Source organism: Nannobrachium achirus, assembly GCF_963921795.1.
Source record: "Nannobrachium achirus genome assembly, chromosome: 8".
Lineage (NCBI taxonomy): Eukaryota > Metazoa > Chordata > Actinopteri > Myctophiformes > Myctophidae > Nannobrachium > Nannobrachium achirus.
The window spans coordinates 54,015,754-54,033,015 of NC_137817.1; the positions used below are offsets into that span (position 1 = coordinate 54,015,754).

General features: G+C 42.8%; 1 protein-coding gene across 1 annotated transcript in view; it reads right to left on the bottom strand.

The window, feature by feature from the left end:
• Positions 1-1,822: 1,822 nt before the first annotated feature.
• The window catches only part of LOC308290217 (uncharacterized protein), a gene marked incomplete at its 3' end in the record, with an annotated part of 50,071 nt that continues 34,631 nt past the window's right edge, over positions 1,823-17,262 (bottom strand). The window contains exons 2-6 of the mRNA XM_080731992.1: positions 10,500-10,586; positions 8,922-9,002; positions 8,184-8,258; positions 5,982-6,248; positions 1,823-2,341 (exon numbers count right to left, since the gene is read on the bottom strand). Of these exons, the coding sequence (XP_080588118.1) occupies positions 1,823-2,341; positions 5,982-6,248; positions 8,184-8,258; positions 8,922-9,002; positions 10,500-10,586 (1,029 nt within the window). The remainder of the gene's footprint in view (positions 2,342-5,981; positions 6,249-8,183; positions 8,259-8,921; positions 9,003-10,499; positions 10,587-17,262) is intronic.

Here is a 17,262-nt window from a genome sequence, read left to right on the forward strand (position 1 = left end):
ACGCACTTGATAGTCTTTTTTTTCACTCTCTATCAAATGTCTTTGACAAAAAATAGCCGATCTACAAGCTCAAAACGCGTCACGTTGCAACGTGTTGTGAGCTTGTAGATAGGCTATTTTTTGCCAAATGTTCCGCCCCAGATATTGTAAATCACGATTTCTTTTGTCACAATAATTGTGATATGAAATTGTCATATCGTCCCATCCCTGGTTTCCACTATAACCAGAACCACGAGCAGGTACGCCATAAAAAATTAATAAAAGCGTATTTAAAAAAAAAACTGCTATTTTAGGAAAACAAATAAAATCATAAGTTCTGGATTACCAGTACCTCCTCCTGAGCAGGGCACAAATAACGACAACGGTTTCTTGAGAAAACAGCAAAATAAAATATCAGATGTGCCGTCCGTTTAGACGGCAACAGCGTTATCGAGGGCTGAAAATGCAAAACAAAGTGAAACCCTCTTCCAGAGTGGAAATCTTTAAAAGCTCTCCGCCTCGCGTCTCCATGTAAAAGGCCAAAACGAGGGAAACGGCAAAACATATTGGACTCATATCGGCTATTGCATTGGTGCAGAGCCGAAGAACCAAGCCAAAGAGATTTCTGGTATTTCTGGAATCTCTTTGACCGCGCTGCATTGGTGTATGTAAAAGAACAGCCGCGCATGCACACTACAGCGTTTTCATTCACTGTTGGCGCCTCCGCCTAAACGCGGAATAAAAAGTGAGAATGCAACAACGGCACTTTGTAGTTTTCTCTCGAGCTCACTGTCGTTTAAACAGAACTTAGCTTTAGGTTCTGAGAACCATATCTTACACTGAACTGAACTGAGCGTATGGATAACAAATCCCAGAACCGGGGAACTATCGTTTCACGGCACAACGTGGTTCACAAAGTTCTTTAGTCGGAAAGAGCCGTAGAAGAAGCTGCTGCTCGTGTGACCAGAGAAGTTGTTTTGATCGGACATCACTGTTAAGTCTCTCCATCCGTCTACAGTGTTGTTAGACGTGATCCTTAATAACCACCTTCAACCTGGCATCCCCTATTTTGGGTCATTCATTATAGGCAGAAATTGTCAAAAAGATTTGCAAAAATATTCAAACATTTCCAAAAATAATAGCCGATCTACATGTACATGGCGTTGTCGTGACCTTATACCTGATGCGTTGTGAGCTTGTAGATCGTTAGATGAGCTGTATTCTTGCATCTGTATTCTTGCGTATAAAACAGGGCTTGAGGTTAAGATCGCCAGGAGACGGGAGATAATAGGCAACGCAAATTCAACTCAAATGAAAAATAAAAAGTCAAAGTCCCCAAATCGATCTCTTCGAGCGGGTTCCGAGTATCTCTGATGGTTCTTTTCGTGAAGATATCGAATATAACTTACGAGGATTTCGTATATATATACTGTGTGTGTATATATATATATATATATATACATATTTATACAGATCCATTAAAAAATTTGAATATTGTGTAAAAAGCATTGCAGATGCCATAGCACCCCAAAAAAAACTGACTTTGGAAACTTCACACTGGACTTTAAGCAACTCTAACTTGACATTTCTTTATTATAAATGTTTTGAGTGGTCTCATGTAATATTGTAATATTTTGACATATGGATTTTTGATATTCATGAGCTGTATGACATAAAAAAGGTTTGTAATAATTCACTGAATGTGCAATGTATCTAGAACATATGAAAGTTTCAAGAAATATAATATGAAAGTTTCAAGAAAATGTACTTTTACACAATATTCACATTTTTTCAGATGTATCTGTATATTCAGTATATATATATAGTCATGTTTTGCTTCTTCTCAGTAATATGGAGGTTCACACGCCGCCTCGTTTCCCTCACACTGAGGTCGCTCCTTCTCTCTCTGCTGCTGTTCCTCTGGCTGCTCCTCTAAGGTCTGGGCTGCCGCTGCCGCTTCTTCCTGTTGTCCTGATGATGACGTCTGGCCGTCTGGAGAAGCCCTGTCTGCCCCGGCGGTGGCGTTGTTCTCCGACAGGGCCGGGTCTACCTTGTCCTCTGCCCGGGCGAGGTCCTTCTCCTCCTCCTCCCCGCCCTGCCCTCTTCTCCCCTCCGGCTCTTTAGGAGCGCCCGGGGGTTGTTTAGAGTCACTGTCCTCCTCCCGCTGTGCTCCCCCCTCCCCTTCCCCCTCCTCCCCAACCCCCTGGCTGATGACGTCGTGGAAGACTTTGTCCTCGTCCCCCCCGTTGGCCTTGGGGCTGCCGGGCGGGGGGTCCCCGGGGGACAGGTTGTCCCCGTCGCCGCACGACTTCCGGTGCAGCCTCGTGGGCGGGCGCCGCTTGAAGGACAGCCGAGCACGACTCTGAGAGAGAGAGAGAGAGAGAGAACAGAATCACAATAAAATATGTTGTCACGTCAAACATGATTACAGGTGTAAAAGAGTGGATGACATTTTTTTTTGTCCAAAGATATGTGACAAGAATGTCCTCCTAGGCATATCCGAACCGCTGAACCGGTCCTCCGTTGCCACTGCAAGTTCAACCGGCTCTGGTGTTTACATCTCCTTCTGCATGTGATCACAGCACGGTGAGGTGCTGCGTTTGCATTGCTCCGGCAAGTCCAATAATCCAAGCACAATCCTGTAGTGTGTGATGCTATGTTATTTTAACAGTTATTGTAGTGTGTGCATGTTTAAGATAATGTTATATAAGACAATCTTATAAGAGACATGTGTGATGCTACCAGATTTACCAACATTTCAAATCAAGTACTACTGGTTGCACACTGCTGCGTTTTTCGTTGCGAAATGCGTTTTTCAGGGCAAGGAGAGAGAGAGAGATAGAGAGAGCAAGGGACATAGTGGTGCGTGAAACGGGCGGCAGTGTGCAAACGTGACTGACATAACGTGAGTTTGATTTTTTTATTTGCGTGCTCCGAAATTCACTCCGATATTCGGCCCGAAAAACGCAGCAGTGTGCAACCACCTTAAGCCCAGCTTTAAAATAGAGAAAGAGACAATAGAGAAGAAAGGAACAAGGGAAATAACAGGAATGCCCAGTCAAGTCTAATATACAAAGTCCATCATACATAAGGTGCATGATCAAAAAATTGCAATTGGCAGGGAAAACATCTAACATATAAAAAATTAGCAGGTATATAATTAAAAATATAGATATATTTTTGCCCAATAAATGTACTCATTTTTTAGAAAATAAATGTCAAACTGGAAACTAAGAGTTTTCCTAGCGTGTTCAACCTCAATGCATTAATTAATTGAGGCATTAATCGTAGTAAGATAGTCAAATATATGAATATGAATCAGTGATTTTTTATGTAATTTTTAATGTAATGAGTCCCCAGGACCCACGAAGGGTCTTTCGGATGAGTTTCGGTGTATCACCTAACACGCTGTGCCACTATGGTCAGAGAGCGGCCCGGTGCTACGCTAAAACTCAGGCACCCATTGAATTCTGTGACCAAGCGCAGTCGCACAAAATGGCGTCGTGGATTCAAAACACACACAGTCTTAGTTCTATCGTCTGTTTTAAGACTTTCTACGCGGATTTCATTTGTGTTAACGTAGGGTCAAGTAGCATGCCTTCACCCATGAACAATGGTGGCGTCTGTGGACTTTTTAAAATATTATTTTTTTCGCGACGTGGTAAATTATTTTAACGTGGACACCAATGGTCCATGGAGGCGATGCGTCCGTGGGACCCCAGAACAATGACGTGAATGCGTCTCTAGGCAACGTGAATGCGTCAGAGACGCGGGACGCGCACGTATTGACGTCACTGATGAATGTGAACATGTTAGAAACGATATTCATATTCTAATAAACAAAAGAGAGAGTGAGAGCCCTGCACACATTGCTCCCCAGAACTCTGCAGGAGAACTCATGGGCTAACAGGATTACCGCCTCAAATCCATGCTGGCTGCTATCAGAGCAGCTTCCTTCAGCTTATCTGAGCACCTGCTCAAAGCCAGGGCACAGCGCCAAACGTGTGTTTCCTAAACCCACCAGGATTGAGTTGAGGAAACACCCCTCTCAATAATCTTAAGTATGAAAGTGCATATGAACCTTTTTACATTCTATGATATGAACGTTAGTGCTCTTAGTGCAAAGCAATACTGTACCTACTACCTACCGATCCATTACAATAATACACGCACAATAATACGCCCAAAGCCATATCCAAACTATAACAATTTAACAGTAAGAGTTTCTATTTTGAGCACAGTAGTGACAAATTAATAGCTTTCTCAGTACGTTTCACTCTTTAGCAAGGTTACACAGTTTTCCCTTTTTTAAACACAGTAGGCCTACAAAGTAATTTTCAAGTGTTTTTTTTAGCACAGTTTATTTTGAGCACTGTAGTGACAAATTAATAGCTGTGCATTGTGCAAATGCAGGCTTTTCTCAGTACAAGTTTTAAGATTGTCTTCATGCCTTAACTAGGTCTGACTTTATCCACCCTCTATGTGTCCAAGGATTTCAGCCACTCCTGGACATTCTCGTGTTTCCGCGAGGCGGGTCTTAACTCAAGCCTGGTGGGTTTAGGAAACACGCACAGCAAACACTGGGACACCGTGTGCTGTGCTGCCCGGGAGGGGCCATGTGGCCATCTATGATGTCACTGCTCCATAGATGGCATGGCCTCCCACCAAGGATGGCGTCAGAGGCGTTTTAGGGAGTCCTGCTAACTGTGGTCACAATGGATATATCTGCTCAAAAAGTACTTTTAAATGGTTGAACTATATCCTTTTAAGTCACTCAAGCAAAGGCACAAAATATAATAATACAAAATACAGAAAATCCCCAAACAAAGTGCATATCGTCGTTGTTGGGGTGGAAACCTTGTATGTCCAAGACCGTTCGTTTTGTATTCATCATTTTAAAAATGAACTAAACTAGTGAAAATAGCTGTTTTCACTACTTTTGTGAGACAGCCTTGTATGATGAAGCAGGCCTATACTTGGTGAAAAAACATACACACTTGAAACTTGGAGATACAAGGTTTCTGCCCGACAGTGACGATATGTGAACTTGTGTTGGGGGGGAAAGACTGTTCCTCAGCCTGGCTTATACCCCTTTTACTCTACTCTCTGGGAGAGCAGAGGGCCGGTGCGCGCATGCGTGCGTGCGTTGTGGTGGCAGAAATGTATCTATTACCAAATATACGTATTATGTACTTGTTTGGCTTCCATTCAAACTCATCGAGTGTCTCGTCAGCAAGTTCTCACAATACGTGTGCTAATCTGAACTCAACTACAGCTGTCAATCTAAACAGCTGAGATGACCCCTCCACGATTACTTTGTAAGCAAACATTTCTGTAACTATTTTGTATGTCGCCCTTATCTTTAGTACATATCCTTATAAGACCATTTAGGAGAGCATCTCTGTTAGAATGGACTATAAGAACTGTCTGAGAATGGGGCAGGGGAGGCTTGTGGCTTATGATCTGTAATGCTGTTACGCTGCTCGACTCTTTGACTTTTTAAAATAAAACGTTGTTAATCCTTCATCCTTGTGGTACCCATAACAGCGTGTGTGTTTGTCTGGCTTCTCCGTTTTCCATTTTCTTTTGGGGTGAACATATAGCGCTGTCACGATTATGACATTTTACATTACGATTAATTGTCACTCAAATAATTGCGATTAACGATTTAATTGTGTTTTTGTCGTTGACAATTACATTTCTGTTTGGCTTTTAGGCTTTGAAGTTGCACATGGTAGATATGACACATAACCTAAATATACAAAGACATTACTGACATATTTGACAACTTCATACTTAAAAAAGAACATTGATAGTGGAAATAGCCGATCTACAAGCTCACAACGCGTCGCGATGCGACGCGTTGTGAGCTTGTAGATCTGCTATTTCCACTAGTTTTTAAATGGAAGCGATTATGACGGTTGTGAAAAAATAATCACGATTATGTCAAACAATCACGATTAGACGATTATGTAATAATTGTGACCGCCCTATGAACATACCTTGTTGATGCTGGGCAGCGGAGGCCCTTCTGGGGGGCTCTCGAAGCTGACCGTCTCCTCCTCCTCGCCGGACTGCAGCGAGGGTCTCAGGGCGGTGGGGGACAGGGGGCTGGAGTGCAGCGAGGGTCTCAGTGCGGTGGGGGACAGGGGGCTGGCAGGGCCTGGGCTGCTGTCGGTGGTGGCGGAGGGCAGTAGCATGGGCTGCAGCCTGACCTCGGGGCTCTTGGGCGAAGGCAACAGGGCAGTGGGCGACAACGCAAGGTTGGCCTGGAGGGGAAACAGCGATGTTCAGACACATTCGACCAGTTAAACCCTATACTTAGTTGACTGGGGTCCCCCAGGGCACTGTACTAGGTCTGCTAGTATTTCCCTCTAGACTTAGTAAAACCGAGTTGCACTGTCCTTGTTGCATTCTTCAATCTACACTAAATCTTTTCACCTAAAATAGCCAATCTACAAGCGTTGTAAGCTTGTGGAATGTGGATTGTCTATTTTTGGTGAATTTTCCCCCCAAAATAGGGATGATGAGGTTCAAGTGGTTAAACGGATATCCAATCATGTTTTCCTGGTTGACATAGCCTACTGGATCTTAGAGGGAAAGACTTACAATTATATACCAAATCTCTTTGCCAAAACCAGCAGATCTACATAGACTTGTTACGTGTTGGGAGCTTGTATTTTGTCAAAATGAATGTTCACCCCAGAATAGGGACACAAGGGTTCAAGTGGTTGTATAACATAGTACAGACCTAGACTATTAATTTTCTAAATGTTTAACATTTTGGAAAACTTTTTGCCCATAATGACATGCCCAAAATAGGGACACCAGATTGCAAGTGGTTCAAAACAATAGAAATGGGTTAAAATAGGCTAACTCCGCGATACATTAGCCACATTATGTCAAACTCACAGATCCAAGTATTCATATTCCCCCAAAATACGTCATATAGAACACTAAGGCCACGTTCTACATACCTCATGCAGCACTACTAAGATTACAGGGAGAAACCCCCTCTTTTGCCAAGAATTGTATAACCTACATGTGAATTCAACTGATATAAGGAGAGGAAAATGTGCTTAACCGTAATGGAACTACTGTGAATGAAGTGAGTTTTATCAAATCCAATTAATCATTAGTTATAATGACAGAACAACTCATTGGTACCTGGCAAAAGAGCTTACTTTCGTTTCACTACAATTCATTGACAGTTTGACACAACATGCAATTTGCATTGAACATATAAGTTCCAACAGTTAAAAAAAAACAAAAAAAAAACTATCACTCGTCATTGTCAATAAATAATATAAAATAGTTTGACACTTACAATCACACCTCTGCCAATGATTGCTGCCTGTTAAAATAGGGCTGTTAAGTCTGACATCATTTTGTAGGCAGAGAACTTTTGGGGCCCGTGAATCTTTTTACTATTTTTACTATTTACTAATGTTTCTTCTCTTTGTTGTTGAAAGGAAAGTGGTAGAATTATACTTTAGTCGTCATTTTTGTCTCGGATCTGTTGAAATAGCGAGGGACAGATATTGATAATAAATCAGCTTGGCGGTCTGACTACAAAATGATGTCACGGCTTAAAAGCCCCATACTGTGAGTTTTAACCATGAAAGGTGATTTACAAATAAAGGATATCATTATGATTATCATTATTGTTCATAATAATCATAATAATAATCGTATCATTATTGTTAGGATTATGGTCCTTACCCTACCTGAACTGGAGAGAACAGGAAGACCGAGCAGCGACAGCCCCTCTGGCCCATGGCCGGCCACTGTGTTAAGTGTTGAACTAAAAGGAACTGTGGCGGCTTAGAGGCGTAGTAGCAGAGGATGGCCCGTGAACAACCTTTTTAGCCCATCAATGTGAGCCGATTGAGAGGTGATCAGCGAAGCACCGCCCCCTCCTCTCGCTCTCTCTCAGCACTCATTCATATAAGACACTTAACAAGCACCTACACTAACTGGCCAGAAGGTGGCAGCGATGCTTTACATTTTGAAATACTTATCTCTGGAGATTAACTTGAATGCCTTGTAATGCCTACTGTAAGGGAGGAGTGAGCTACACAACGACAAGTGCTTTGTTTTCCCTGTATAATGTCTACTTTGTCTGCTTGTTTTTTATTACTGTACTGTCCTTTACTATTACAAACTTCTAATAAAGTATTCAATCAATCAAGCCATTCACCAACCTGCAGCATTTCAATCATGGGCGAGTTTTTCTTCATCTTGACCTTAAAAGGAAGTGGGGAGACGACCGCAGGTTTCTGCAAGAGACACACGAGACAAAACAAAACCAGCCCATGTCAAGAAAGATACCGTTGAGCGCATGGTTGGCATGTGTGGTTTACTTGTTTGTTAACACTGGGATTGAGTGTGTGCTGGATGCAACACATGCAATGAAGGCAATTGCAAAACTGTGTCTAGTTTTACTAGATAATTCAATACATGTGTTTAAATTGGCTCTATGCGAGTGAAAAATAAGAGTTTAAGTTATAATCCCAAACTATTTAAATGAGGTGGAACCAAAGCTTTATCATTGTGAAGGGCAGGGACATGCAGAGAATGTTAGACAGGCAGGGACTGATTTCTAAAAGGGCCTTTGGTAGCAGACCTCCAAGCTCACAACGCGTTAAGCCGCGACGCATTGTGAGCTTGGAGGTCGGCTATTTTTCATGATTGATACCACACTGAACTAAGCATATAGTGAATACTGGAGATGTGGCATAACGAGGGCAATTCTTTCAACATAAGATGCTGCATTCAAGTTCAGGAGAGTTTGGACAAGGTAATTCTCTTGAATGCTGCCTTCAGGTATGGCATTCCATGCCAAGAGGGCATTTTCATTTCTTTCACCATTTGAAAGCCCCCTTTGATGTCTATGTGTGCACGACACGTGCCTGGTGAAGGGAACATAGGAAACGACTTACATCTGAGTCCCCGTCATCGTTGTCCTGGTGTTTCTGGGTGTTCAGCCTTAAGGAGCTTGGAGGTCTTCGTCGAATCGGCCTCTACAAAAAGTATGAATGAGTATGTATGAGGCCTCTCTAAATACATGTCATTTTGGTGGTCCTTGACATGAAAAAGTTTGAGAACGACTGATTTAGAAGAAGGGTTTAAAAGACATTTATAGAATCGTGTCAAAAATATTCAAAGGCTTGGGAAAAAAAATCTAGATTTTTCAAGATAATATCTACAAGCTCACAGCATGGCACTTGGTGCTTGTATATCTGCTATTTTTAGATACTTAAAGGAGTAGTTCACCCCCAAAATGACTTTTTTTCTATTGATTAGTCACGCCATGGAGACTAGAGTTCAATAATCTTTTTAGTTTTTTTGTCACATTCCTAAGACAAAAATGTGATAACAATAAATGTACTCCCATTCGTTACGGATGGGGACCCGTTTCGAAACGGGTCCCCATCGGGAACAATGGGGGTAAATTTACTCGAATAAAATTTTTGTCTTAGGAATGTGACAAAAAACAAAAAATATTATTGAACTCTAGTCTCCATGGCATGAGTAATCAATAGAAAAAAAGTCATTTTGGGGGTGAACTACTCCTTTAAAGCATAAAATATTGGTTAAAGTGATAATGCGTGATAATGCGTTAGGGGTGACCTTTAAAGTAAAAGTCCAGAATTAGATAGTTAAAATATGATTATTTTAGGGGTCGCGCCCGGAAAAGGTTGAGAACCACTGCTCTATAGCAACGATTGATAACAGAATATTTAACTATTTAACGATAGAATAGGACTTACTGCACCTTTAAGTGCGTTCGCTCGGTGCCCTGGTTTAAGTTTAGTCCCTCATTCAGACAGAGAGCTAAGACCCAGCTGTGCTCTGGGCCCCCTGGTCCAATGAGCCTTTATATAACCAGCTTCTATACTCGGGGCAGTGAACACAAATACACTTTGGGATTTATCCAGTAGGATTGAAATGTGTCGAGTAACGGTCGTTAAAAAAACATGCTGGCCTGGGACGCCTGCGAAGCAAAACATCAATGTTTGTGTCTCGGCATTGGTCAGCGACAAATGTGTCTGTGGCAATTACTGAATGTCAGTCTCCACGTTTTATTCAAATATGTATGACTCTCATTTACTATGAGGCTATGTGGCACATTATGAGTCCACTATTAGGCCTACTAGTGGTTCTCAAACCTTTTATTTACAAGGACAACCACAACAAAGAGTGTACAAATGGACCCGTAAGGGCTTGCGTTGTGAGCTTGTAGATCGGCTATTTTCAGCATGCGACCCAAAAAAATATGCCAAAAATATGCCATTGCGATGCCATTAAGGCCCGCCAAAATACATTTTAGTCAACAAAATCAACTGTAGATTTAGTCGATTAAAACCAGACTAAAACCAAGATTTTTCGTATGACTAAAATATGACTAACTATATGAAAATATGACTAACTAAAATGGAATAATTATTCAAAAAAATACTAAAAACTAAATCAAAATGTGCAGTCAAAATCAACAGTGTTCTAGAGACATGCTTTACCTCCTCATTGGAGCCGGGCTTGGGAAGGGCGTGACCCTTGAACCTCCCGGCCAGTTCAGCCACAGATGACTTGGATGGAGAATCCTTCTGGGGAAGAAGAAAACAACAACAGTTAAACAATGTGGAATTAATCTCGTTTTAGTCATTCAGTATCTCACGAGTACCTCTGTATATCAGTATCTGGCACTCTTACTTACAGTCAGTGAGTGGGTAGGATTTCAGTGTCTCGCTCAAAGGCTGGAGTGAGATTGAGATTTATTTTCTTTGGTCATTAGAGAGCGGTTACTCTAACTAACCACTAGGCCACAGCTGTAACCAGTGTGAATTCTAAGCAGCATCCAATGCCCAAATCATGTACAAATGAAACCAAATGTTTTCATTTGTTCCATTTACTGTCAGAGTTACAAACCTGTAAGGGTCCATTTGGTTCCAACCTATCAATAATTTAGCTCAGGAGGACCCCCTGAAACCCCCTCAAGGACCCCCTGGGAGTTCCCGGGAGCCCACTTTGAGAACCACTGGCTTACAATAGCAGCAATCTTGAAACAACTTTCACTCTGGCATCCCTATTTTTGGCATTTCATTAATTATAGGCAAAAATTGCCCAAAAAAAAAAGACATTTGGGAAATAACAGATGTATAAGTTTGTAGATGGGCTATTTTCTCTACGTGACATCATTGTGCAACAAAGTATAAAATAGGCCTTAAGTGGTTGGGTTAACCAATAATCCCCTTTGGGAGGAAAACAGACTGCTTTTCCTCCAGCTACTGGAACATTCAGACCACAGTTTGTTTAGCAAATGAATTTAATGATGCACAAGTATTAGTTGTGTTTTTTTGGTTGCACAAAATTAGGCGTATATTTATCGGAAAAAAAGAAAACATGACTTTAACTTTTGCTGAGTCTAACCCTACGCTTTTCAGTGGTTCACGATACACTGCGCTCTCTCCCTCTTCCTCCGCCCCACAAGCCAAGTTCAGGCTGGCCCTGTATCACATCTATGCACGTGATAGAAAAAGCATTCCTCAAGTGGCACTAGGCTTTAAATGTTGTTCAAACTAAAACCTTTCACAGCTGAAATGGTAATAAATGCAGACAAACTAAATCGATGGTATTTTCACTCTTGAAAAATAACATTTTTAAGGCCAGAAAGTCGTTTTTTTGCCACTGATGATGATGTCATGCGCATACCCTCTATTCCAGTGGTCTGTCTGTCTGTCTCTCTATCTCATGTTTGTGTATCTCAATGTGATTTCTCTGGTTAAATATAGGATACATACAGTCAATAATGAATTATTGAATGGATGAATGAATGAATGAATGAATGAATGAATGAATGAATGAATGAATGGTACTGACTTTGCAATACCTATTATTGGTTACTTGGACCATTTTGTGCAAATATTAAGTAAATACTACATGGTGTGCCATGTAGTATTTACCATACTCTCACCATGTAGACCAGGGTTCCACAATTAGTTTTCCCCAAGGGCCGAATTATGTCTAGGGTACCAAGCCGAGGGCCACAACATTGCAGGGGGCGACGGTGGCGTTTCCGCTACTCCAGCAACAGTTCAGATATCGTCGGGCAGAAACCTCGTATCTCCAAGTTTCAAATGTGTACGTTTTTTGGTAAAGCAAAGCCCTGCTTCATCATACAAGATCGTCGCACAAAACTAGTGAAACCAGCAGATCTACAAGCACACAACGCCTCGCGATGCGAGGCGTTGTGTGCTTGTAGATCGGCTGTTTTCACTAGTTTAGTACATTTTTTAGATGATAAATACAAAACGAACGGTTTTGGACATACAAGGTTTCCACCCGACAAGACGATATACTAGTGTTGTTGCTGCTGCTCTTATACTACCATTATTACTGGGGTTGGTGGGGGCCAGACAGTAGCCCCCCGCGGGCCACAAATGGCCCACGGGCCGCCTATTGGGGAACCCTGATGTAGACTATGTGAAATGCTAAACAACTCTTGACCATGAGAGTAACACCATACTGCACACTGCAGTGGTGGACGGTCATTTCATCAGCTTCAAACAGCCACAATCTGTGCCAACAACAGCCACTCTGTTTCACAATCAGGCTGAAGGTTGTTTGAGAAACCACTTGTTGCCATGTCTGCTTATTATAAGCGACTTTGGGGCTTGTCTTTTTGGGCTTGTTTCCTAATGTCGTTTAAACCAGTGGTTCTCAACCTGTGGGTTGTGTTTCTATGTCAGTGGTGCTTGTGTTTCTATGTCAGTGGTGCTCAAACCTTTTCATGTGAAGGACCCCCAAAATTAGATGTATTTGGCCATGGACCCACCATCTCAAAATATTTAGTTCCAGGGACCCCCAGAAGCAAAATTCGAGTTACAAATGTTCGCTTTAAAAATCCACATATTCAAAGATTTGCAGATCTACAAGCTCGCAGCGCGGTGTGAGCTTGTACATCTGCTATTTTTCAATAGCTAAAGTATAAAGTAATTCCAGGTCTTAAAGTGCTCATCTGGCCTAAAATAGTTGTGTCTTTTGGGCTAATCACCTGGTTGCTTAATAATGTCTCAAAATCTGGCAACACACGGGTTTCAGTTCTCTCTCTCAACAGGATGACGACGGTTGAGAAACATGCGACAGGAAGGAAGCCACGCAAAGAAGAGCAGCAACCTTCCCCTTTTCTATCACAACCTCAAAGTTCAGCCTTATTCCTACCAAGACGGGTAATTTGTGTCTAATCAGGAGCATAACGTTGTTGTCGGGTGGAAACCTTGTACGTCCAAAACCGTTCATTTTGTATTTAAAATTTACTAAACTAGTGAAAGCAGCCGATCTACAAGAACACAACACGTGTGCTTGTAGATCTGCTGTTTTCACTAGTTTTGTGCGACGGTCTTGTATGATGAAGCAGGGCATAGCTTTACCAAAAGACGTACACATTTGAAACTTGGAGATACGAGATTTCTGCCCGACAGTACTGACGATAACATTTAACCTTCCCTGACCGAATCAGGAGGTCAGATTAACCACTCCAGCAAGTGGTTAATCTGAAATCTGTACACGGACAAAATGTGTCCGTGGCAAAGAAAAGAATGCCTTCTCTTTGAAGAAATCCATGCCGTTATGACACATCTCCAGTACTGACTTGATTATGCTTACAGTAGTTCAGTGTGGTATCATGCAATGAAAATAGCCAACCTCCAAGCTCACTGTGAGCTTGGAGGTTGGCTATTTTTCGTTATTTTCACCAAAAGGCCCTTTTAGAAATTTCAGCCATCGAAAACTACCTCTCCTCTCTAACACTGTCTGCACGTCCCTGCTTCAGAATAAGACGTATTTACTACGACACTATGGCACATTAGGAGTCTACGGTTCTCAAAGTTCTATTTTGCGAGGACCCCCATAACTCTGAGAGTGCACAAATGGAACCAAATGAACCCTTACGGGTCCATTTGGTTCCATTTTTTGTACACTCTCACGCCACCTAAAAATCACACGCCCATCATTAATTTGATTAGCTGCAGCTGTGTTGCTTTACTTGCTTACATCACTGTGTGCTTTCGAGGTCAGTCTTTTAGGGCTGTTTGTGTTCTCTGTTCTCTGTGTTCTGGCATGGATCAGTGCGGTCACACAGCTTTTCTCATGGGAATACACGGGACATGCGATCGATTCACGAGTAAACCTCCGCTTGTCTGTCAGATTGCCGGCGCGGCCTCCCTATACCTACAAATTAATGGTGCCATGTCATAGTTCCGACCTCCCATTTTTCCGACTTTTGCCATTCTTCCGACCCGACCACCTAATAAACCTTAGACCTAACTCTAACCTCAGTAAAACTAACGCTGGTTGAATGTTAACCTGGTGAAATGCTAACCTGCCGACGGCTGGTGAATGCTAACCTGGTGAATGTTAACCTGGTCGGAATATTGAGAGGTCGGACTTGATGATCAGTCCCCAAATTAATGACTGGCCAGTCGTATATCCCGCGTGGAAAGCCCTTTACCAGTGCCGTGGCTAGGTATAAGCTGTATAAGCGACCGTCTAGAGCGCAATCTCAGTTAATGAGCCACCCAAACCGACCCAAAACCGGCTAAAACACCCCAAAACCTGCAAAAATTGCATGCACGCGAGTGGAGAGAGGCACATTCGAGAGAGCTGGCAGAGATAGCGCTGATGGGTCCGCATCAGTGTGCCGACGGCCTGGTATTCCGACACTAAAACTAACCCTAACTCTACCCCTAACCCTAAACTTCACCTCAGTAACCGTACCTCAGTAACTAACCTGCCGACGTTAGTCGGAACAGCGGCCCGTCGGGATAGTGAGCGGACTCCAGCGCTGATTAGGCTGGCCACGGGTCTGCCCTGCCCCTTTACGCAGCCTGCCATGCTTTTTGCCCTGCCGTCTGTCGTTTTTGAACCTGTACTGGGGGGAAACTACAAAATCAGCCCATGGCTTTTTCATCCCACTTTTAACACTGATGATTTCATGTGTAATCCTTTTGCACTTTCGTTTTTTGAAAGTACGAACTGTCTGGAGTAATGTTGTTTTGTTTTGTTACCACAGCTGTCAATAAAGGCACTCCTCTCCTCTCCTCTCTCCTCTCCTAATAATTAAAGCGGAGGGTTTGTGGGCCCGGCGGCCTCAGACAGGACGAGTGTCTCCCTCCGGAGAACTGAACATCTGTTCAGCATCACAGCGCCGGGCCCTGACAGCACAGACCTGCTGTCCTCGCAGCCTCTCGCTCTTATCACCACTCGGCTGCTTGGCTCTCCTCCGCCCTCGCCCTCCCCTCCTCTCCCTCTCGGTTTCCCCCGGCCCTGCAATTCCCAGGCTGATTGCTAAACCTCCCTCCTCCGCCTCTCTCTCTCTCTCTCTCTTTCTTTGATGGCTGTTCAGCTCAGTGTGCGTACATCTTTTTTTTTTTTTTTTTTTTTTTACATGTGTCCGTAAGGCTTACGGAGTTACGGGACATGTTAGCAGGGGTGTCACACCAAATTCTGGGCCCTGGGTACTTTAACTATTGAAAAATAGCAGATATACAAGCTCACAGCGAGCTTGTAGATCTGCTATTTTCATGATTTTTTTTAAATTTGTGCCTTTGAATATTTCAAATCCTTCTGAGATTTTTTGAAAAAACAATGTTGGTGCTCAAACCTTTTTCATGTGAAGGGCTCCCAAAATTATATGTATTTGGCCACGGACCCCCATCTCAAAATACTTTGTTCCAGGGACCCCCCCAGAAGCAAAATTTGAGTTACAAATGTTCACTCTAAAAATACATAATATTCAAAGATTTGCACACATTTTCACGACTTTTCAAAAATAGCAGATCTACAAGTATATCTGCTATTTTTCTAAAGTATAATATATATAATATAATAGCTAAAGTATAAAATAATTAAGGCCCCTCCACCTTGGGCCCTAGTAACTCAGTCCCACTCCCCCCCCCCCCCCTTGTGACGCCCCTGCATGTTAGAGAATGTGTGCGAAACTGAGCCATGTCTTTATCGCGTATGGCTTTATCACTCGTGGCATAATAAGCAAGGAAGTCGCCTGATGCTGATATGGGGGGGCTGAATGCCCTGTAACATGTCTCGTGAGGTGTCTCGGAAATCACAATAGCGAGCATTGTGCCCGGCGGAACTGTATATCCAAACTCCCCGGTCGGTCGCGCCACTAACATTCTTCCATTGAGAAATGTAGACCTTGGTGTCGGGTAGGACAGAAAAGGGTCAAGTAAGAAAGTACTGCCTGAAGCTCATAAGAGCACTATCTCCGAAAAGGGCATTTTTTCTGTGTGGAGTTTGCATGTTCTCCCCGCGTCTCCTAGGATAGATACCCTCACAATCACCGTAATCCTGGTTTCTATAATGCCTCCCCCTGGCCAGCCTGATGGAGGGGGAAGGAACTGGTTGCAATAACGTGTTCCTTCCATGCGTTACGTCCAACCGGGGAAATTTCCCCCCCCCTGTCAGGTGATAAGAAGCGGCCTGCTCACTCCTCATGCATGTGCTCAGTTCGGGGCCCTCCCCAGGTTGGCCGAGGGCGAGCAGACCCCAGGATTACAGCTTAGGCAATAGACCGTTTGTCAGCCTTCTGATTGGTCCCTGAGACTCCCTGACTGGCCAACCAGAAAAAAACATTCACTTTTTGCTATCGGGGGTGGAGTTTGTGCAGTGGAGAATATTGAATGTGGCTTTCAACAACTGTCCGCAGTGCGCGACACGGAGATCGGCCGGTACGGTGATAGCGACGGCAAGCGTCAAGCGATCTCGCTCATCATAACGAATAAGCTTCAACAAACTAGTTCACATGTACCTTATCAATGGTCTAAGAGTCACGATTGGGTACATATAATTTAAATGGGCAGAATTACGAAAAGCCAGCCTATTATGTGAGGAGAAACATTCTCTCTGTCCTCTTCCTAGTACCCAAGATGCAATGCGCTTCTCTTTCTATCTCTGATCCAGAGGATTAAACTAATTAAAACATTTATTTTTCGGGGGAAAACTACTGTTTTGCTATGTAATTACTGTACCTTTTTCTTCCCTTTTTATTAATATCACGTAGATGTGTTTTTTGTGGTACTTTATATAGCTGTAATGAGGCTATGAAGGGAAAAAAAATCCCATCCACTACCACTATAAAAGAATCTGCAAAGAGGATTCTGTCCCACTGGGATTAAACAAATTAAAACATATATTTTCGGGTAAATCCCCTGTTTTGCAATGTAACTACTGTACCTTTGTCTTCCCTTTTTATTAATATCACCTAGG